Here is a 22410-nt window from a genome sequence, read left to right as displayed (position 1 = left end):
TATAAATGTTTCTACTCCTTTGCTTTCACTTTCACAATTAGTGGCATTACAATGAAGCTGCAGACTAGGGTTGCCATACGTCCTCTTTTAAGAGGACGTTCTCCTTTTGGACTTCTTCAGATATGACCTCCAGGTTTTTTAATGTTTAGGAAAATATATCCTCTTTTTCTTTAATATGCCTATGACCAACACCTACCCACATAATGAGAGAAACCATCTCTGGTCTATTATTTATTTATTTATTTGGTCCACTTGTATCCCACATTTTCCCAGCTTATGCGGGCTCAATGTGGCTAACAAAGTTACAAGAAAATTACATAATACAACAGGAGAGAATTGTTCCAGTAATAGGATACAAAGAATTCAGTCTGGACACATGGGGGTGCTAAAGAGAGAGAAAAGAATTGCTGATCTCTCTCAGGCTTATTTTCGAAAGAGAAGGGCGCCCATCTTTTGACACAAATCGCAAGATGGGCGTCCTTATTTATTTATTATCACATTTATACCCCACATTTTCCCAACTGCATCAGGCTCAATGTGGCTTACATTACACCGCAAAGGCAAGCGCCAATCCAGTAAATTAAGCTAATACAAAATAAAACCTACATAAGAAATAATGGAGAGGATGGGGAAGGAACGAAAGGAACAGGGAAACCAGGGGAGAGGAGGGCAGGGTGGATGTGCCTTCTCACAAAAAGTAGATTACCATCTACTGCTGTAAGTCAGTCACTGTTAGATGTGTGTTCATTAACTAAAAGCATTTACATATTTTCTACGATTAACTATTTCTTTAGCAAAGGTGGCAACTATTTTTATTTTTTGTGTCCTCTTTTTTGTCACTGCAAATATGGTAACCCTAGTGCAGACTGTACATGAAACTATGGAAGCCCTTTAGGATGCTGGGAATAACTATATCATCTGACTGCTACATCAGTACTAACATGATGGAAGCCTTTGAGATGGCAGCAGGTGACAAAAGAGGGAAAAAGGCTTTGTCGCAACTCTGAAGACACAGTGAAGTGACACAGGGTATGAACACTTAATATATTCCAACTTTTTGCTCAAACCAGAATGTACAGATTAGTTTATAAAAAAACAAAAAATAAAGCAACATAAAATATAAATTCCATTTAAAAAAGTTCTAAATTGATGCCAGACTTATTCTTAATTACTTTTTGAATATTCCTATAATTTTTCTTTCAGCTTGAAAGTGTAGAGTATGTTGTAGACAGGAGTTTCAAGTTTCAAATTTATTAAAAATTTGATATACCGCCCCTGGGAATGACCTTCTGAGCAGTGTACATTATAAAACAAATTAAAAAAGGAACGTCAAATATCAGAAAGAAAAGAATAATACAAATAAAACAAGACGACATACAAAGAGCCAATCATAACCCAACATAACTCATTACACTTACACAAAACTCATATCTCACATTTCACAACTCACATCCAATACAGGCAGACCGGTCCCCACTGGGAGATCAGTGAACAGCACAGGAGAAAAGCAATTATGGCAGTGTAACAAGCTCCTACTTTAATGCATTCTGAATTGTATATTTTAGTTAGTAGACTGTGAAACATGTAGAAAAGTATAAAGGCTTTTGGGAAGGCATTATTCCCCAGATTCTATATGTGGCATCCTAAGTTGCATGCATAAATTTGGGTTCATGCCCAGTTGCATGTGCAATTTAATTGAATAAAGAGCCCTTAACTAGGGTGCTAACAACCAATTATAGTTAATTGGAATCAATTAGGATTTGTGCGCACATCTGGCTGTGCACTATTCTACAAGGCTTGACACCTAACTTTCGTACTGTTTATCTGAAAAAGGGGTATGCCAGGAGCATTCAAAAAAGTTACATGCAATTATGAATACCGCTTTAGCTCGGCTAACTTGGGCAACAGCATTTACAGCAGGTTTCAGGAGGTGCAAGCCTTGTAGCGCTATAGAAATGCTAAATAGTAGTAGTAGTAGTTTTTCATGTCTTACAGGGTTTCACCTCTGAACTGCTGACTAAAGACCACTTTGCTAGATTTGGTCCAGTTTAATAGACTGAAAGAACAACTGATGTTAGGTCACCATTTCAAAAAAGACAATTTGAAATCAGAACATTTTCAGCTCTCTATTCCCTGTAGGTGGAGTTAAAATATGGAACTTTCTACCTATTGCCATCAGAACAGAAAACAGCTACCTTAGCTTCAGGAAGAGGCTAAAAACCTTTCTCTTCCCAAAGACTGCTTCATAACAATCCATTGACTTCTACCTCCTAGTATCATCCATTATTCATTCCTTTAATGTTTTTTTGTCTCATGCATTACAACAATGGTCTCTTAATTGTTCTCATACCTCACACTAACATTACCACCTTTTGTCTCACCTAGAATATAAACCGCACTGAACCCTAGAAAGGGGATATTACCCGTGTACAAGAACTGATTTGATTTTGATGTACTCACAAGGAAAAAAGGTGTTAAATGCACCCAGGTTTTACGGTTAAAAAAAAAAAAACTTTTGTACTTAGAAACTCTGAATGTTGAGCTCCTGATTCTCAAAAAATGAAATCTATTTTGGTGGCCCTTTAACATCTATTGATGAATCCAACGCCTGCTAGTGCTAGGGAGTCCTTACATAACCAGCCCCTCCAAATGACACACAGATTACGATTTAGAACAAATTAGTAGTCCAACTGATGAAACTGAAATTTCCTCTGTGTGTACTTCCGTATGCTGCACAAGCCGGCGTGTTTGAACATATAAGTGAGATCAAATAAAAATGCTACCGACACAATAAAGAACGACAACGAGGAAGCAGCGGCTGATAGGTTTGATTGGGTGTACGGGGATGATGACGAGCGCCTGCGCAGGGGAGGTGGGACTGAGCTGGCTTCAACGTTTTGGCGTCATGCCGCCTACTGTTCTCAATCTAACCACCTCGGAACACATAGCCACATCCCAGTAGTTACGGCTTAGTCGCGCTCGCATTAGCAGCTGACGGTTCACGTGACTAACGAAATCTGTGGAGAGCAGTATGGCTGCGATAGAAGGGTGAGTGCTTTAGCGCTCTGAAGAGGGGCTTGTGGCTTAGCTGTTAATTTTTTCACAGTCGATCTAGGGTCACAGACTGTTTTCCAGCTGGGTTATGGCTAGGGACGTCCATTAAGCAAATTCCTGCACGATTCTGCTGGCCTCCCTTGCTGTCACTCACGTAGCAGTTAATTCGGGTCTTGTGTGACCGGTGTGGTTTGAGGTGGGCATTGGGGGGGGCGATGTCCCCTTTCTCTGCGGCTCTCACCACCCCATACCACCAGACTGCTGAACTGGTCCTCCTGCATGACTTCTGTTACAAATATGCCTTCCTTATCCTCTGTCCCCTTAGCAGAGGTGCACATAGGAGTAATTTACTTATTTATTATTTACTTATTTGCTATATTTATATCCCACCTTTTCCCACTTATTAGTAGGCTCAAAGTGGCTTACATACACAAAATCGGGTCTAAAATGTTATATATAATAAAACCTTTGGAAATGTCTGTTAAAGATTAGGTACATCAAATTTGAACAGTCCCAGATATTCACTTTTCTCTTGTCTCCCCCTAATTTCTTCACCAAAACAGTTCTTAAATCACCACTGAGGCAAGGGGAAAAAGCTTTTTTAAGAATATGATTTAAGAACTGTTTTGGTGAAGAAATTAGGGGGAGACAAGAGAAAAGTGAATATCTGGGACTGTTCAAATTTGATGTAGCTGATATATAGAAAATTGATTGTGATCTGCCTTCATAGTTGTTAAAGATTAGGTGCATTTCAATCCTTCATTTAGCAGTGGTTCTCCAGCTTTTAATACTGGGTGTGTACTGGGCCCCTAGCATTTCATTCTTGTCACTTATCACCAGGTTGATTGTTTCTGCTAATTCTAGATGACATGTTACCAACAAGTTCTGAAAAGAAGTTTCACTCAGTTAATGAGCGTATTTTCCGGCTTGCATAGCTTACAGATACTTGCCCCTCCACTCTCGTCCCAAATAGAGGATTTAAGAGACTTGGACAATCTGAAAATTCGGTGTAGAGAATACACCACAGCAAAAAATAATCAAAGAGATGCGCAAGACGCGTTATTTCCTCTTTCATGAGTTTTGTCATTCGTTTATCTCGGAATCTATTGTTTTGAATCGGTTCCATTAACGTTGTCTGTGGGTTCCAGAGCAGAGTGTGACATTCTTATGGACCCCAGCTAACTCAACCCTACTGTTTTATCGGGGAAACATTTTTTGTTAGTTGTTTATGGTGATCATATGTTTTTCTATAGTTTGATTTTATTTTTAGATCACTTATTTTGCCATTTATTAAAAAAAAAAAATTAGTAAAAAAATGTAAAAGTGAAATGTCTGTCAGTTCTATATTTCACAGCACCATACAGATTAGGCTGCTATTTTTATTTATTTTTATTACATTTGTACCCCGCGCTTTCCCACTCATGGCAGGCTCAATGCGGCTTACATATTATATACAGGTACTTATTTGAGAGTATGTATGTTTTAAAGATTTTGAGCCACTGCCGCTTTTATGAATCTAGGTGGCAGTTTTGTGCTGATGAGACCACCTTGCGGGTACTGCTACGTGTTTATAAAGTACTAATGTATCACAAAAGGCTGTAGAGTACTCTTGAGGAGACAATCTTTCAAAAACAAAGCATTACATCTAATATAATATTAGAGAAAAAGGGAGGGGAGTTCAGCTGATGAGCACAGAAGGATAAATCACTGCGGTTACAAAGAAGATATGGCATATAAAGTTAACAATTTGGTAAATAGGTTTTATACTTTGTTGTTCTATTGATCTAACATGGCCATTTTTCAGTGCAAGCATGCACTAGGTGTGTTAAAAAAAAACCCCATAAGAAACAATCCAAATAATATCCCTAATGTACAGTTAACACCTAATAGAGCTGCACATAAGGATATCATTTGGATTGTTTTTGTTTTTAACATCCTAGGTGTGGGCTTGTGTCAGAACGTGACCATGTTGTGCCTTATGCTTTGGTTCATAGCTTTTTCAGTTGTAGCTCAAGGCAAGTTACATTCAGATACAATTGACATTGATAAAATGAGTAAATTACATTTTATTTGCTAAACCTTCTTTGTAAGTATAGTGGTTTATCACTTTGTGCCTGTCATCTGCAACTACTCCCGTCTTACTTTGATATTTGTGGTGTGTAGTTCATATTGGGGCAGAAATGAAGACTGTTTCAAGGGAATGCAAAAAAGTATAATTATACAATCATTAATACCAAAAATACCATCCTGGAAGCCCAGATCAAATATATTCTACATATTAAAAAAAAAAAGGTGGAAGGAAGGCCAAAATGATAGCCAGAATGGTTTAATAGCATCCTTCACCTCACTTTTTAAGCTAAAAAAAAACATCTTTCAGAAAACGGAAGAAGGATCTAACTGAAGATAATAGAAAACAACATTAGGCATGGTTAATGCGAAGCAATAAGGAAGACAATGAGAGACTTTGAAAAGAAAATTGTGTTGGAGGCAAAAACAGAATAATTTATTTTTTAGGTATATTGTTAACAACAAGTGGTAAAAGAAACTTAGGACTGCTAGATGACAGAGGGATAAAATGGGTATTTCGGGGGGGGGGGAGGGGGGGAGGGGAACTAGTCTATAGTGGAGAGACTGAATGAATTTTTTGCTTAGGTCTTCACCGTGGAACATGTAGGGGAGATAACAGTACCAGAAATTGTATTCAATGGTGATGAGTCAAGAGAAACTGAAACAATCTCTGTAAACCTGGAAGATGTTATGGAGGCAATTTGATAGAGTACCAAATTACCTGGACCAGACATGTAGAGCTGTGCAGAATATCATATTTTACTATTCAGCTGAATATGAATAATGAAAAATATTATTTGGACGAATACGAATGATGGACATTGAGCTTTAACATAAAAGAAGCAATGTGAAATCAGAGCTCAAGTGTTTATTTCATTAGGATTTAGCACAGTAGAGCCTGGATTATTCACTATTTGGCCAAATCAAATATGACTATTGGGTACAGTCCTAGTACTGATAGAACTGAAAAACAAACTTGCAGAGCTGTTAGTAATATATAACTTATCTTTAAAATCAAGCATGGTACTGGAAGGTTGGATGGTGGCCAATATAATGCCAGCTTTTAAAAAGGGTTCCAGAAATTATAGAAAACAGCACCACAGTGAAGGCAACAAACATACAACTAACCACGCTCTATTTGGTCTGAACTAGTGGGAGCATCCTGGTAGCAGCGTCAAGTATTTTGCATATGGCTCAAAATGTAATGCTGTTTTGCTGTTTTCTCTGAGACCTGTGAGGTTCAGTTCTGTGCTTTTGGATTGTTCCAGGAAATTATAGGCTAGTGAGCCCTGCATTGGTGCTAGGCAATTTTAATAAATAATTTGATAAATAGGTTTTATGCTTTGCTGTTTTATTGATCTAACATGGCCATGGCTAATTGCCTTATTAGCCCAATGTAGGGCTAATAAGGTGATTAGCTAATAATTACCCAGGTTTGAGCTTGTGGCATGTCTCTTCTGTTTGGAGTATGATTTTGCCCTAAAGTGGTCATAAAACAAAAAAAAGGGTTCTCACGAAGGTTTTGCTAGCAATATGAGAGAAGAATGTCACACCTTGAACCTTCTATATCTTTTTATATTACCAATAAATAATATAATAGTATAGTAAAAAGCAATAAGGAAAACTTAGTTGCAAGACTTACCAATACATGGTAGAGCAGTAAGGTAACAGTTCAGCTAATTATTCCTGAAATATAACTATCGGTGCTACCCTAAGACCACATGCCAAAAGTTTGGCTCATTTGGAACTTAGCAGTGCTTTCTATCTCACCCCGACTATAGGAAGGATAACTGAACTCACCCTATAGGCTGCCTGGAGAAGTCCTTTGACTTTCTATGTAGCAGGTCTCTCCTCTCCCTTTTGGACTCCAAGCTGAAGTTTCCCAGCCGGCTCCTGAACAAGGCTGTGTAGATAGTTTGCCTGCTCCACTATGTCATCATTCTGTGTTTGTTGTGGAAGGCTATCATATATGAAGCTGGAATACACACAGCTCTTCTCTGGAACTATCTTAGTTGAAGCTAAGACGCTACTCAGTACAGCACATATTCTTAGTTTATTCCTTTATGAGCACTGAGGTTTTAGTCCGTCAGTGATACTTGGAGGGACGACTACATGTTGGCTAGTGAAATAACGGCCATCAGAGAAAGGTGTCTGTTTCTGTCTAACAGACTTACTGCCTGTGTATCTCTTGTGTCTAACTCCTTGAGTAGATTTTCCCTCCTGTAGACTAACTTCATGTGTTCGTGATGTAGAGAACATCGTATCACACGTAGAACAGTTCTCTGATTGGATGTGGTGGGCAAACAAGCTGTTGGCATGAAGTGTGCATGTGGACAGTAGATGGTAAAGCATTGGTCCAGTAGGATCACTGAGCTAACCTGATGGTAATTGTCATTAGCCAGGCACAGGAATGCCTGTGTAGATGATTTGAGGCCCCTGGCCTTGGTGATGGTCTCCTTATCAGAGCTGGTACTGCTGGAGCCTCAAGAGATGGTCAGCCAAGATTACCTCATACCAGTGTTGGTGTAAATCACATTCCTGCAGCTTCACACCAGAGAGAGAAAACACAGATCTTGGAATGGCAGTCCATTGCTGTAGGAAGTCTTGTAACAGCCATGACAATATTGTCCTAAAAAGATGGTTCCTGGCCTAGTCAGAGTTTGTTTCATAGGCCTCAGTTCAACAATACAGGCCTTATGCATAGAAACAGGTATGGGCAGTATATTCCACTACAGCAAAATGGTAGACTATTATAAATAACAAATTATAGAGCATATATATGCATGGATTAATGAGATAAAGCCAACATGGATTTAGTGAAGGGAAATCTTGCTTCACCAATGTGCTATATTTTTTTGAAGGGGTGAATAAACGTGTACAGAGGTGAGCCAGTTAATGTTGTGTATTTTGATTTTCAGAAGGCATTTGACAATTTACCTTGTGAATGACTCCTGAGGAAATTAAAAAGTCATGGGCTAGGAGGCAGAGTCCTATTGTGGATTAAAAATTGCTTAAAAGATAGAAAACAACAGAGTAGGGTCGAATGGTCAATATTTTGAATGGGGAAGGGTAAATGGTGGGGTTCCCCAGGGACCATTGATTTAAAAATTGGGAGAGACTGCATCCAAATGGCAGATGACATTTAATGTGAGCAAGTGCAAAGTGATGCATGTGGGAAAGAGGAACCAAAACTATAGCTACGTGATGTGAGGTTCCACATTAGTCATTTCCCACGAAAGGATTTAGGTGTCATTGCTGACACGTTGAAACCCTCTGCTCAGTGTGCAGCAGCTGCAGCTAAGAAAGCAAATAGAATGTTTGGAATTTATTAGGAAAGGAATGGAGAACAGAACAGAGGATATTATAGTGCCTTTGTATCATTCCATGGTGCAACTGCACCTTGAATATTGTGTTGAATTCTGGTCACCACATCTAAACAAAGACATAGTAGAATTAGAAAATGTACAGGGAAGGACGATGAAAATGATGATGGGGATGGGATGACTTCCCTTTGAGGAAAGGCTAAGCATGCTAGGCCTCTTCAGCTTGGAGAAGAGAGAGAGCCGAGGGGAGATATGATAGAGTTCTATAAAATACTGAGTAGAATGGAATGGGTAGATGTGAATTGCTTGTTTTACTCTATCCAAAAAATCAAGGACTAGGAGAGACACAATGAAGCTACTAAGTAATAAAGTTAAAACAAATTGGAGAAAATATTTCTTCGCACAACATGTAATTAAACTCGGGAATTCATTACCAGAGAATGTGGTACAAGCAGTTAGCAAGAGTTTAAAAAAAGTTTGGACCATTTCCAAAACGAAAACTCCATAAGCCATTAAGATGGACTTGGGGAAAATCCACTGCTTATTTCTAGGATAGGCAGCATAAAATCTGTTTTTCTCTTTTGGGATCTTGCCAGGTACTTGGACTTGGATTGGCCAGTGCTGGAAAAGGATTGTGGGCTTGATGGACCTTTGGTCCGTCTCAGTACGGCTTCAGAACTTAGTACAAGAACAGTGCTGGGCAGACTTCTATGGTCTGTGCCCTGAGAATGGCAAGGACAAATGAAACTCGGGTATAAAGTATCAAATACCATGTATAAAATGAGTTTATCTTGTTGGGCAGACTGGATGGACCGTACAGGTCTTTTATCTGCTGTCATTTACTTTGTTACTATGCTATGTTCTTAATGGATTGATCAGTCTGGATATGGGGCTATCACTTTGTTTTGGTGTAGTACATAATGGCAGAAGACCACCAGTTGGTCCATCTAGTTTGTCCAGTTGGCCATGTAGAGTTGTATCCAAGACACTTTTTAAAAAAATTCTTCCATTGTATTTCACCCTTCCATGTTACTGAGCATTCAAGACCTACTTTTCAATTTATCTTCAGTGCCTGTCCTCGCAACATTTCATGTCACAATGCCCCAAAAAAATCACCATTACCAGCATAGCTGTTACCTGAATATCTAGCCTCTTAGGTCCTAGTCTTTGTAGATGACGCTCTGCCACTGACAGCTGGAAGCAGTGATCCAGTCAGTGTGAGAGAAACATAACTATCAGATACTTGGGCAGTGTCTCCAAATGATTCACACTTATGAACTTCACTCATTAGTCAGGGTATGTGGTGTATGGTCTCGATCCCTCAAATTTACTGCAGTTGCGTGTCTTGCATTGTGTCAAATAGATCATCTTTCTGGAGTTCATAACACAACATATCGAGTTGTATTAGAAAGTTCTTTTTTTAATTAGGATCTTTCCACATTTTTTTGGTCCATAATTGTATCCTTGGTGACCGAGTAGCTTCTATGTATATAAATATGCAAAATATTTGCTTGTTACTGGTACTTCTATTAATAATACTTTTTCTTGTATTAAACTTTTTAATGGTTGGACTAGAAATATCCCAGGTGATCGTAACACCTTCATTCTTTGCAATTCTTTTGATTTATATTCCCACTAAGACACTGGACAACAAAAATGATGAGTGAGATGGAAGGGCTTCTTTAGGAAGAAAGGCGAATAATCTGTTTAGCATTTCTGCTTGGCAATTAAATAATTCAAAAGGGAATAAATAAAATCCAGAGTGGGGATGGAATAGGTAAATAGGGAATGGTTATTTACATTTTCAAATAATATTTAGACCAGAGGACACCTCCATGAAATAGTCCAAAGCTTCTGTTATGTTGGCTGGCCAGCCAGTGCTGTGGGCCCTGCATATCCTGGTGCACAAGCTCTTTGAGTGGGATGGTGGTGTGTTATACAGGGAAGCTGCAGGGAACACCCAGGATTCTCTCTAGGGGCAGGATCATGAGCATTCACTTGGAAAGTTTTCATTCCTGCCGCAGCTGAATCAGTTTTGACGGGAAAAATGGCTGTGTTGTTTCTCGACTGTGTTTTGTACATATGTAGTCCGAGCGAGTAGGTTTCCCCGAACAGGGGAAGGGGGTGGGGTCAGCTGAGGGGTATCCACTTCTGCTGGACTTGAGGTCACAGGGGAACTCCAGGGGCCTGTTGGCCCTGTTTGGTTCCTAGTTTGCTGCCCATTTTATAGCGGTAAAAATATTCAAATAACAATACCAAGTATGGCATAGTATACTACTTACAGTGTCAACACAATACGTAATAGAACATTTTAATGATAGTGAAGGGTAAAGCAAAGATGTAACATATAGATAGGTAAGAGAATAAGAAGAGTTAGAAAGTAAGGTGACTGTTTTAAAGAAAGTTGCACATGAGGTCAGAGAGAAGGTTAAATATTATCTCAGCTAGGGTAGGAGTGGATAAACATGTCCTGCTGCAGTATGTGCTGCCCGAGTAACTCTTTGTGTGAGTGAGACTAACAAGTTAGTTACTTCTTAGTCTCACTTCACAGGGACAACATGCTGTATATATAATTAAACCACTTCAATCTAATCCATATCCTGCTATGTGAATCTTCAACAGCTTTTTACCCATAGGGCTTACAAAGTTAAGCCCCCCATATACCAGTCCAATCCCTTCATCACCCATCCTACTTCCTCCATCCCCAGCCCCACTCAGCCCTGTAATTAAAGCCAACCCTTCTGTTTAAACCTTAATTATCTAGCATCACACACCATTCTCCCAAAACCTCAGTACGATCACTTGCACCGGCAAGCCGCCATCATCTTTCCCCTAACCCTGTGCCACTGTAGTTACAGTGCTGACTGTATGTATTCATTTTCACTTGGAGTTCTGCTTTTTTTTCTGTGCTGCTATCATGAGCACAAAATGCTACTCTCTGTCACACGCCAGGGTGACCACTGAGGAAAAAAAAGCAAAGTAAGCTCTCCAAACATTCCTGTTGTTTGAGACAAAGTGCAATTGAACGGAGACACTGGACATTGCATATTTCTCTCCACCTTGGCACCAGTCAACATGCAGGCTCTGTCTATACTATTTTAATGCTGATAACTACTACTACTACTTATCATTTCTAAAGCGCTACTAGACCCGACACGTCTGCTGCAGTTGTTCAGTGTGGAATAAGGCAGCAGTGTATTTCAGTGGAAAATAACTCTTAAAATCTCCACTGGAGAAAACAATTATAGAATCTAGATTGGATTCTTGTCCACTGTGGCTCCTTTTTGTTAGATCTGGGTAAGAATTATCTAGCGGCTGAAGCATATGCACATTTGAGGCCAGACAGCTCCTTTCATACCAAATGGGGTGTGACTCCTGTGGTCTTGAAAGCTCAGGTACCACATTTTCTTTGGATAATTCTTAGTCAAGGTAATTGTGATCTTCAAAAATTTACCAGTGGGTCTGTGAGCATTTCGTATCAGTGGTACCTTATAGAGCTTTAAGCAGCCATTACTGGGTAGAGCAGGTTACGTATCTATAACTTTGTTTAATTATTTTAGCTCATTTGATTATTTTAAAACACTTACCACAGTAGCTTACAAATAAACATTTGTAATTGCAGTAAGAAATCCATAATAGATGTCAGCCATCTGAGTAACTTACAGTAAATCATGTCACAAATGTGCAGGAATATGTTATCATTATGCCACCTCCAACAGTATTGCTCATTCAGAGTTAAAGTACATTAACGCTGTTATCCTTAAACCACAGGGTTAATCACTGAACACGTTGTTTTATTGAGAAGCAGATCAAAGCAAGCTATTTCTAAATTACTGAGGTGTAACAGGACAGTGCATGAAAATGTTCCCAACTGTTAAAAATAAATCCCCATTTTATACAAACAATCCAGTTTCTTAAAGGTTGTAGGGGCCCTTTTATATAAGTACATAAGTATAGCCATACTGGAAGAGACCAAAGGTCCATCAAGCCCAGCATCCTGTTTCCAACAGTGGCCAATCCAGGTCACAAATACCTGGCAAGATCCCAAAAAAGTACAAATCATTTTATACTGCTTATCCCAGAAATAGTGGATTTTCCCCAAGTCCATTTAATAATGGTCTATGGACTTTTTTTTTTTTGTTACATTTGTACCCCGCGCTTTCCCACTCATGGCTGGCTCAATGTGGCTTACGTATACAGGTACTTATTTGTACCTGGGGCAATGGAAAAGTGACTTGCCCAGAGTCACAAGGAGCTGCCTGTGCCTGAAGTGGGAATCAAACTCAGTTCCCCAGGACCAGAGTCCACCACCCTAACCACTAGGCCTTTATCACATTCTCTGGCAACGAATTCCAGAGTTTAATTACACGTTGAGTGAAGAAACATTTTCTCAGATTCATTTTAAATTTACTACATTGTAGCTTCATCGCATGCCCCCTAGTCCCAGTATTTTTGGAAAGCGTAAACAGACTCTTCACATCTACCCGTTCAACTCCATTATTTTATAGACCTCTATCATATCTCCCCTCAGCCGCCTTTTCTCCAAGCTGAAGAGCCCTAGCCTTTTCTCATAGGGAAGTCGTCTCATCCCCTTTATCATTTTCGTCGCCCTTCTCTGCACCTTTTCTAATTCCACTATACTTTTTTTGAGATGCAGCGACCAGAATTGAACACCATATTCGAAGTGCAGTCGCACCATGGAGCGTTACAAAGGCATTATAACATCCTCATGTTTGTTTTCCATTCCTTTCCTAATAATGCCTAACATTCTATTTGCTTTCTTAGCTGCAGCAGCACACTGAGCAGAAGGTTTCAACGTATCATCAACGACGACACCTAGATCCCTTTCTAGGTCCGTGACTCCTAACGTGGAACCTTCCATGACACAGCTATAATTTGGGTTCCTCTTTCCCACATGCATCATTTTGCACTTGCTCACATTAAACGTTATCTGCCATTTAGACGCCCAGTCTCCCAGTCTCGTAAGGTCCTCTTGTAATTTTTCACAATCCTCCTGCGAGTTAACGACTTTGAATAACTTTGTGTCATCAGCAAATTTAATTACCTCACTAGTTACTCCCATCTCTAGGCCATTTATAAATAAGTTAAAAAGCAGCGGTCCCAGCACAGAGCCCTGGGGAACCCCTCTAACTACCCTTCTCCATTGAGAATACTGACTGTTTAACCCTACTCACTGTTTTCTATCTTTTAACCAGTTTTTAATCCACAATAGAACACTACCTCCTATCCCATGACTCTCCAATTTCCTCTGGAGTCTTTTGCTAAGGCGCTGAGGCGTCCCGCGGTAGTTTTGGCAGCAGTGTGTACTACTCTAGTGATAAAAAAATAATTTTTATTTTTTGCTGCAGGAGGCGTGTCGGAGGCAGAGAGTTTGTTCCTGTGTTGGTTGGATAGTGCAGGCATGTTACTGCAAGCTACTGATTAGCGCAGGAGCCCTTACCGCTTTCTAAATAGATTGTGGTAATGGCTCCTGGCAGTAATGGCCATGGGCTAATGGGGAAATTAATGCATGGCCATTAAAAATTTAAAAAAATACTCCAACCACGGCCATTTTTCAGTCGTGCTAGAAAGTGGCCAGAGTTCATGGCAAAACCACGCGCTAATCATAGCGCCAGCCACTTTCTAGCACAGCTAGATAAAAGGACCCCGAAGTGATAAAGTGATAAAACTATTATAAAACCCCCAAACTTGTCCAAAATCCACTGTTCTTACAAAAATCTTTAATCATATGATGGGTTGTTATTCTCAATGTGCATTATTTTGCACTTGTCCACGTTAAATTTAATCTGCCAGATGCCCAGCCTCCCAGTTGCTTGAGGGTCTGCTACAGTTTTTCAGACTGCATGTGATTCAACAATTTTGAATAATTTTGTGTCATCTGCAAATTTGGATCATCTTACTTGTCAACCCCATTGTCACATGATTTAGAAATACTTGAAAACAAACCAGTCCCAGTACAGATCACTGTGGCACTCCACTATTCACCCTCCTTAGTTGAGAGTCCATTACAGAATATTGCCTCAGGAGTCTCTCACAAGAGACTTTCTCAAAAGCTTTCTGAAAATCTAGGTACGTAACATCAGCTCGCTCATTTTTATTCACATTTGTTCGCACCTTAAAAAAAAATTCCAAAAATTTGTGAAAGTAAGACTCCCCTCAGTTAAATTCATGTTGATTCTGTCCAATTAAAGCATGTTTATCTAATAAAATAACCTTTTCCCAAAGGAATCATCTTCACAAAGATCTCACCAGATGCAAGGTAGATTTCATTTCCATAAATTTGAATGCATTGTTCTAAAGGTTTAGAGTTATGTGGCTCTGATTTTTATCCTAAGTAAGGTGGTGTAGCAAATCTGAATAAACACAGATTGAAATGCTGCCCCCTTTTCGTCATAAATGTGTTTTTGTGTTGCTGAAGAATAAGAACTATCTAGTGAGTCGGAGCTCCCAGTGTCTATCTCACATTTTCTTCTAGCAAAGTAATTAATCTCAGTTTTGCCTTTGACACCATCAGTTGGACATTGTGATGATGTTCAATAATACTGACTGTTCCAGAGTCAGCGCTGCAAATCACTCAATATATAACCTATTAGATTGTTCATGGTTTTTTAAAAATCAATAAAGAGTTGTAAAATAAAATCCTGACTATTTTATTAGTTTAGTTTTGCTGGCATTGCACTAAGAAATCACTGATCTGTGTTTTCTGATAACACCTTAAGAGCTTGGTTGATGAAGCTATAAATCAAAGGTTAGTTTTCCACATTTTTGTTATCAGTTCAGGTAGTAGCCTATAACTGTCACGTAAGAGTGTATTCACTAATACTAGTCTTTTTCCCTTGTCTTTCAACCAAAGTCATTTTTTCCCACCAACAAGCACATTTCGCAAATTTTGTATTAGCCTTAGTAATGTCCAGGAGCCATGTTCAAGCAGTGGGCAGGCTTGTTGCATGAACAAGACGGTTGCTATACTAGATCAGACTGAAGGTCTATCCAGCCCAGAATCCTCTTTCCAAAAGCGGCCAATCTAGTTCATCCCAAAAGGTAGCAAGATTCCATGCTCGCCTGCTGTTACAGGGGTGGGTAACCACAGTTTTCGAAGTCCACAACCCAGTCAGGTTTTCATGATTTTTCACAATATGGATGCTTCCATAAGATGAAATTAAGGGAAATGGGACTTGATATACCATCTTTCTGTGGTATTTTGCAATTACATTCAAAGCGGTTTACATATATACAGGTACTTATTTTGCACCTGGGGCAATGGAGGGTTAAGTGACTTGCCGACAGACACAAGGAGCTGCAGTGAGAATCGAACCCAGTTCCCCAGGATCAAAGTCCGCTGCACTAACCACTAGGCTACTCCTACTCAGAAGTAAACGAAGTAAATGCTTCTTTACAGAAAAGGTGGTGGATACGTGGAATGGACTCTCAATGGAGGTAGTGACCAAGACTGTCAGAAAGTTTGGGACAAGCATGTAGGATCTCTTAGGAACAGGAAGTGGAATGGGTGCGCCTACTGGATAGGCCATATGGCCTTTCTGCCATCATTTTCTATGTTTCGGAGTAGCTTGTATGAAATAAAGAGAATATAATGAAGACTTAGAAAAAGCGCATTACAATAATCAAAGGGCAGACAGAACTCTGGACAACAGTACAAAAGTTAGGTTTAACAAATCGCATAGGTGACGAAGAGTTTTTAACGGGCTCTCAGGATAATATTCCAAAGGTGATATTTTATGGTCGGAGAGATATATAAAATACTCCCCCCCCCCCCCCCCCCAAGGTACCACATCTCTCTGAAAATAGGGATTTCAGTGCCCACAAAAGAAGGAAGCACAGCAGAGCTAGAACCGGAGAGAAAAAGTACTTCTGTTTTCTGAATATTCAACTTAAATCTCATAGCTGTTACTAAGCACAAAACCAAAAAAGCAATAAAATCCATAGTAGAACGTTCAGTGGGAAAGAAAGATGTAGATCTTCAGCGTACAACCAATATTTCACACCAAGACATTCAAGCTGAGATTATTTGGTTTAAGGTAGCCTGTAATAATTCAACAGCTGTAAATTAATACTCAGTCTTTTTTGTGCATTGGCAACACATTGTAGTATGGGAAAGCATAGGGTCCTATTTACTGAGCATTTTTGCCATAGTCAGAAAATCAACATGGGCCCCATAGCTGTTTACATGCCTCCATCTTGAATTTGCAATCTTACAAATGGTTTGACTGGACTAAATTTTCATTTTTGTTTCCTATGTGGATTTTAAAGGAAGTGTGTGGTTCAGGGTCTTTCAGACGTATAATGGATTTATGTATATATTACGAATATATACCATTCCAGTTAATGTGTAGCTCTTTGTATTATCATGCAGGTGGAAAATGCTGAACGGTAAGTTGTTTGAATTTAGTCAGAGTTGATATAGTACAGTGTTTCTCAAACTACTCCTGGAGTATTCCCTAGCCAGTCTGGATTTTGCAATAGCTATGAAAGGTATGGGTGACAAAAGCGTGCTTGCTGTGGTTGAAGTGTACTGCTTGAATTGCTATTGTTGGCTAAATTGTCACGGTAGGTAAAGCTCTGCGTATCTGGATAAATTTGATCAGTTGTGTGGGTGTTGAATAATGCCTTAATGAACTTGGCAGGTGGCACTGTAGGCAAACCAATTTATTGAGGCATGAGCTTTCAAAGACTAGTGGTAAATAAACTGGTTAGTCTTCAAGGTGCCGCCTGCCTTGTCAGCTTTGTTACACCAGACTACCCCTTTTAAAGTTTTTATAATGCCTTAATGCTATCTCTGTCACCCAATCACGGTGAATGCCTTGGTCCTTGGAAGGTCTTGCTGAATGCTGTTCAGACCTTCCTGCATCTGTGGACGGGCCTTACACTAGTAACTTCCCAACTGCCAGTTGGTTTCATGAAAGCTTGTGGGTAATCCAGAAGTAGTTTCTGTTTCTCAGAAATGACACCTTTATAAGTAAAACAAATACTGGGATCATCCAGCGATTTGCTTCTGCGTGTCACTGATAAGACGAAAGGTTTATAAACTAGTAAGGTTATTAAGAAAAAAGGGAACAGTGAATATGAAAAATACAATCTGGATAAAGCAAATAGGGGACATGAAAAGACATTGCACAAATAATGCTTCCTAATCGAGGTTTACTTAACTAGCCAGTGCCCTGGTAACAGTATGGTCATAGGATGCTGTTCAGAACTGGGACACAGGTCTGCTGTGCTTCTAAGAAAAAACTAGTATTTTTTTTTTTTTTTTGGGGGGGGGGGGGGCACATTTTCAGCCTGCTCGCTATGGGGTTGATTCTATAGGGCTAGTCATAGCCCAAAGATCTGGCTTTCTGCTCAGAAACCTAAAGAATGTAATATGTCACCTCTTAGAGAAGACAGGAAAACATGATGGAAGCCCAAACCTCATTTTGAAAGCTATACAGCAGGGTTAATGACCTTGGTTGTGAGGTGTCACATTCCCAGTTGGTAGGTGATGCAAAATACTATGGGGACAGTTCTATAACTGGGTGCCTCAAATTAGGTACCAATTTTATATGCGCCTAAGTTGTTATAGAATACTAACACACACCCGTATTGGCGTGCTAAAAGTTAGGTGCAGTCCTTAGGCTAGATCAATGGCAGTGTAAGTGGGTGCAGCTAGGTGTGCCTGAGCACAAACTGATACTAGTATTCTAGAAATTGTGTGTGTTTGTACCTCCCCTTGCAGTTACAGGCTTTGTCACTTAGGCACTGTTATAGAATAGTTCCTAATGCATATGCGTTTGCCACTGCCAGAGACGCGTGCGAGTGGCGCATACCTCTAGGTGCCTGTTCATAGAATTGCTCTGTATATAATCTTAAACAGATTAGAATAATATTTACAGGATCTTAGGAGTTTGTAAAGGAAAGTAGCCCTCATTGGTGAATCTATGGCACATTAAAATTCAATAAATCAATAAATTACCATGATATAAAATCAGATGATAAAATTAAATATAAAAGAAACACAGTGGTCTTCAGTTTACAAAAAAATCAGTCTAAGCAAGGGGTACATCTTCCTGGGGAATGGCAAATAGATTTGCATCATTACATGCCTCCATTTTAGGGCTACTAGAATTCAAAATGTCAGTCTCTCTAACAAGAAAGGAATGTCAACCTAAATGGCCATTTAACTGCTTTCAAAATAACATGAGCCAGAGACATTAGTTTTACTGGCAGTGTATTACAGAGAGATTGTCCTGCTACAAAGAAAATCTGAGAATGGGTCTCTTCTAAATGTACCTGCCAAAAAGATGATATATCTAATAAATCTTGGCCTTCTGACTTTAACTTCTGAGGTAGTCAGTATAATCTCATAAGTGCAGCAATATGAGCTGGTGTATCATTTATGCCGTAAGGTGCAAATCTTAAATCTGATAGAACAAATTGAGTAGCACCTGAGGGAAATATTTCGCAGCCTAATACAATCAATGGTACTAAGCCACGCAGACTACTGCAACGAAATCTATGTGAGATACAAAGAAACTCCAGACCGCTCAAAACACAGTAGCCAGGCTGATATTTGGTAAATCGCGATTCGAAAGTGCCAAACCCCTCTGAGAAAAACTGCACTGGCTTCCAATCAAAGAACGTATTACCTTCAAAATCTGCACCCTGGTCCACAAAATTATCTACGGCCATGTCCCAGGATACATGACAAACCTCATAGACCTACCAATCAGAAACATAACAGATCATCTCGAACATACCTAAACCTCCACTACCCAAACTGCAAAGGACTTAAATACAAAGCAACCTATGCATCCAGCTTCTCCTATATAAGCACACAACTACAGAACACATTGCCAAAAGCTGTGAAAACAACCTACGACCACCTAAACTTCAGGAAATCACTAAAAACCAACTTGTTCAAACAGGCATACCCCACCAACCCAACATAAATACCTACACTCTGCAACACAGCAAAATAAAAGCTCATAATGGACACTATATAACCTTTCCTCTCCTTGATCCCCATTGTACCTGAAACACATGTACCTTTATTCGACCACAATATCACCTTGTATTTGTTTCTGTACCGGACTTGGCGAATGCCTTGACGGTACTATGTAAGCCACATTGAGCCTGCAAATAGGTGGGAAATTGTGGGATACAAATGTAACAAATAAAGACTTGTGCTAGTATTTTGCACTATTTGCACAAAGCAATGTTTGGAAGACCCCCTCTTCCCTCCCTCCCCCCCCCCCCCCCACATTATGATCCTATGATCCAAGAGTGAGATCACTAGAGACAGAATCACAGTTTGGAAATTTACAGGACTGAAAAAGGTCACTCTCTCTTAAAATGTGCAGCTTAAAGAAGGCTCTTTCCACTATTGTTTGGTTATGTTCTCATTGAAAATGGGAATAATTCATTTGTCTATTATTAATTGTGTTGGAGGGTGTTCAGCAGTCAACCTGCTCAGTAACATGATTTCTATTTTTTTGAACATTAAGGCATAAGGCATAGTTTTATTATCAAACATCCAGGAATTTACAGCTGTGAATTTCATGACTTCCATCAGTTTCATCTATTTGTACTAAGAACTGTAAATCATCAGCTTCCAGAAGATGATTATATTTTATTAATCTGTCAAAGAAAACCACCCAAGCTTGATTACAAATACTGAAAATAGTACATAATGCAGATCCTTGAAGTGTACTTGTAAATATAGTGAAGCATTTGAAATGGTCATTATCAACTCTACTTGCTGTACCAGGTCCATAAGAATAGCCATACTGGGTCAGACAATGGTCCATCTAGTCCAGTATCCTTCTTCCAACAGTGGCCAATCTAGGATACAAGTACCTGGCAGAAACCCAATTAGTAGCAACATTCCATGCTACCAATCTCAGGGCAAGCAGTGTCTTCCTTATGTCCATCTCAATAACAGACTGTGGACCTTATTTGTCCAAACCTTTTTTAAACCCACCTGTTACCACATTCTCTGGCAGGAAGTTCCAGAGCTTAACTATTCTTTGAGTAAAAAAATATTTCTTCCTATTTGTTTTAAACATATTTCCATGTAATTTCATTGTTTGTCCCGTGGTCTTTGTACTTTTTGAATGAGTGAAAATTGATTCACTTCTACCCGCTCTATACCACTCAGGATTTTATAGACCTCGTTCATATCCCCCCCTCCCTCCGGCGTCTTTTTTCCAAGCTGGAGAGCCCAAATCTCTTTAGCCTTTCCTCATATGAGAAGAGTTTCATCCTCTTTATCATTTTGGTTGGTCGTCTTTGAACCTTTTCTAATTAACATAGTAACATAGTAGATGACGGCAGAAAAAGACCTGCACGGTCCATCCAGTCTGCCCAACAAGATAACTCATATTTGCTACTTTTTGTGTATACCCTACTTGATTTGTACCTGTGCTCTTCAGGGCACAGACCGTATAAGTCTGCCCAGCACTATCCCCGCCTCCCAACCACCGGCTCTGGCACAGACCGTATAAGTCTGCCCGGCACTATCCTCGCCTCCCAACCACCGGCTCTGGTACAGACCGTATAAGTCTGCCCAGCACTATCCCTGCCTCCCAACCACCAGTCCCGCTTCCCACCACCGGCTCTGGCACAGACCGTATAAGTCTGCCCATATCTTTTTTTTGAGATTATGGCGAACAGAAATGAACGCAATACTCAAGGTGAGGTCACAGTTGTTTTCTGTGACTCTTAGTCATGATATAGATGTGAAGACCCAGGAAAAAAATTAAACCCAGAAAAATTAATGACTTTTTTTTTTCCTTCTCCTAGTTGTGGAGCAGAAAAAGGAGAAACTTCCTTGTCATCAAGCAGATGAAGCCATTACGTATGGGTTGTGTCCATCAACCAGCAGGGGGAGATAGAGAGCACTTAGCTTTTCACAGTGCCTCATGGCCAGCCAGCTCCACTGCCTTTTCAGTATTCTCTATCTCCCCAAGCAGGGTGGCTGCAGCTTCTTCGAGCTCCATCAAAAATCTGCCTGGGGGTGGCTTCTGGCTTGCCAGTTGTTAGCCGGGGTGTTAGAGGCTATAGCAGCTTCACTTTGAAGGCACATAGGTTAGCCCTTTCCCAGCCTTACCCATGCCCCTGTGGATGTGGACATATTAGCTTGCTTTTCCCTGTCCTTTCCCACTCAGTGGATGCAGGCACATTGGTTCGCCTTTCCCTGCCTTTCCCACTCATCTGAGCCTCCGGAGTTCTTATTACCTCTGCTTTCCTCACAGCGTTAAAAAAAAAAAAAGGAACAGAGGTTTTCCTTTGATTCTTCTATGGGACCGGAGCTGTGATACTCGGTCCGGTGAGGTAAGAGTGTTTTCTAACTCCTTCAGGGTGGGCCCGCGATCGGGGCGTTTTTGGCGCGAAACCGCCATTTTGAATTTTCCCGCCGTTTTCGGCGATGGCTGCAGAGAATGTAAAGTGCTGTTCCCGGTGTGGCAAGCGCAAATCAGCAGTGGGGCTCTGTAAATCGTGCTGTACAGGTGTAAGAGCCGGTCCGAGCATGGCGAGCGATGATTCTTCCCGCTCAGAGCTGGCAGCGGACGCCATTTTGAATTCTCCACATGGCGTGGCCTCCGTAGAGAAGGAGAGCCCTGAGCCCGGGGGGGGGGGGGGGGGGGGGCGGCCGGCCGGCCCTCGAATTGAGGCTATTCAGGGAGCAGCTAGCCCCGGATGGGATCTGGGTGCCCAGGGCGAGTTTTTCTCCCCTGATTTTGTGTTGTTATTGCATGAAGCATACATGCTGAAAAGAGCTCTCCCTCAAGGGTCGTCTGAGGCCCCTTCTGTTGTCCCCCTCCCGGTGAATTCTGGCCTGGGACTGCCCGCTGAGGCTATTTTCCCTGATAATTGGCATAAAGAAAAGCGTAGAAGGGCTAATTCCCCTTCAGATTGTGGTGCACCTTCTTTATCCCCCCTGTGGTCGGGCTGT

General features: G+C 40.4%; 1 protein-coding gene across 1 annotated transcript in view; it reads left to right on the top strand.

Moving 5' to 3' along the window:
- The first annotated feature begins 2947 nt into the window (after positions 1–2947).
- PEPD (peptidase D) overlaps positions 2948–22410 on the top strand; it is a 422604-nt gene continuing 403141 nt past the window's right edge. Inside the window, exon 1 of the mRNA XM_030204435.1 lies at positions 2948–3048. Within this exon, the coding sequence (XP_030060295.1) occupies positions 3032–3048 (17 nt within the window). The 5' untranslated portion in view covers positions 2948–3031. The remainder of the gene's footprint in view (positions 3049–22410) is intronic.

Source organism: Microcaecilia unicolor, chromosome 5 (genome assembly GCF_901765095.1).
Source record: "Microcaecilia unicolor chromosome 5, aMicUni1.1, whole genome shotgun sequence".
Taxonomy (NCBI): domain Eukaryota; kingdom Metazoa; phylum Chordata; class Amphibia; order Gymnophiona; family Siphonopidae; genus Microcaecilia; species Microcaecilia unicolor.
The sequence above is the reverse complement of the archived record's forward strand: the minus strand, read 5'-3'. Positions and strand labels throughout refer to the sequence as shown.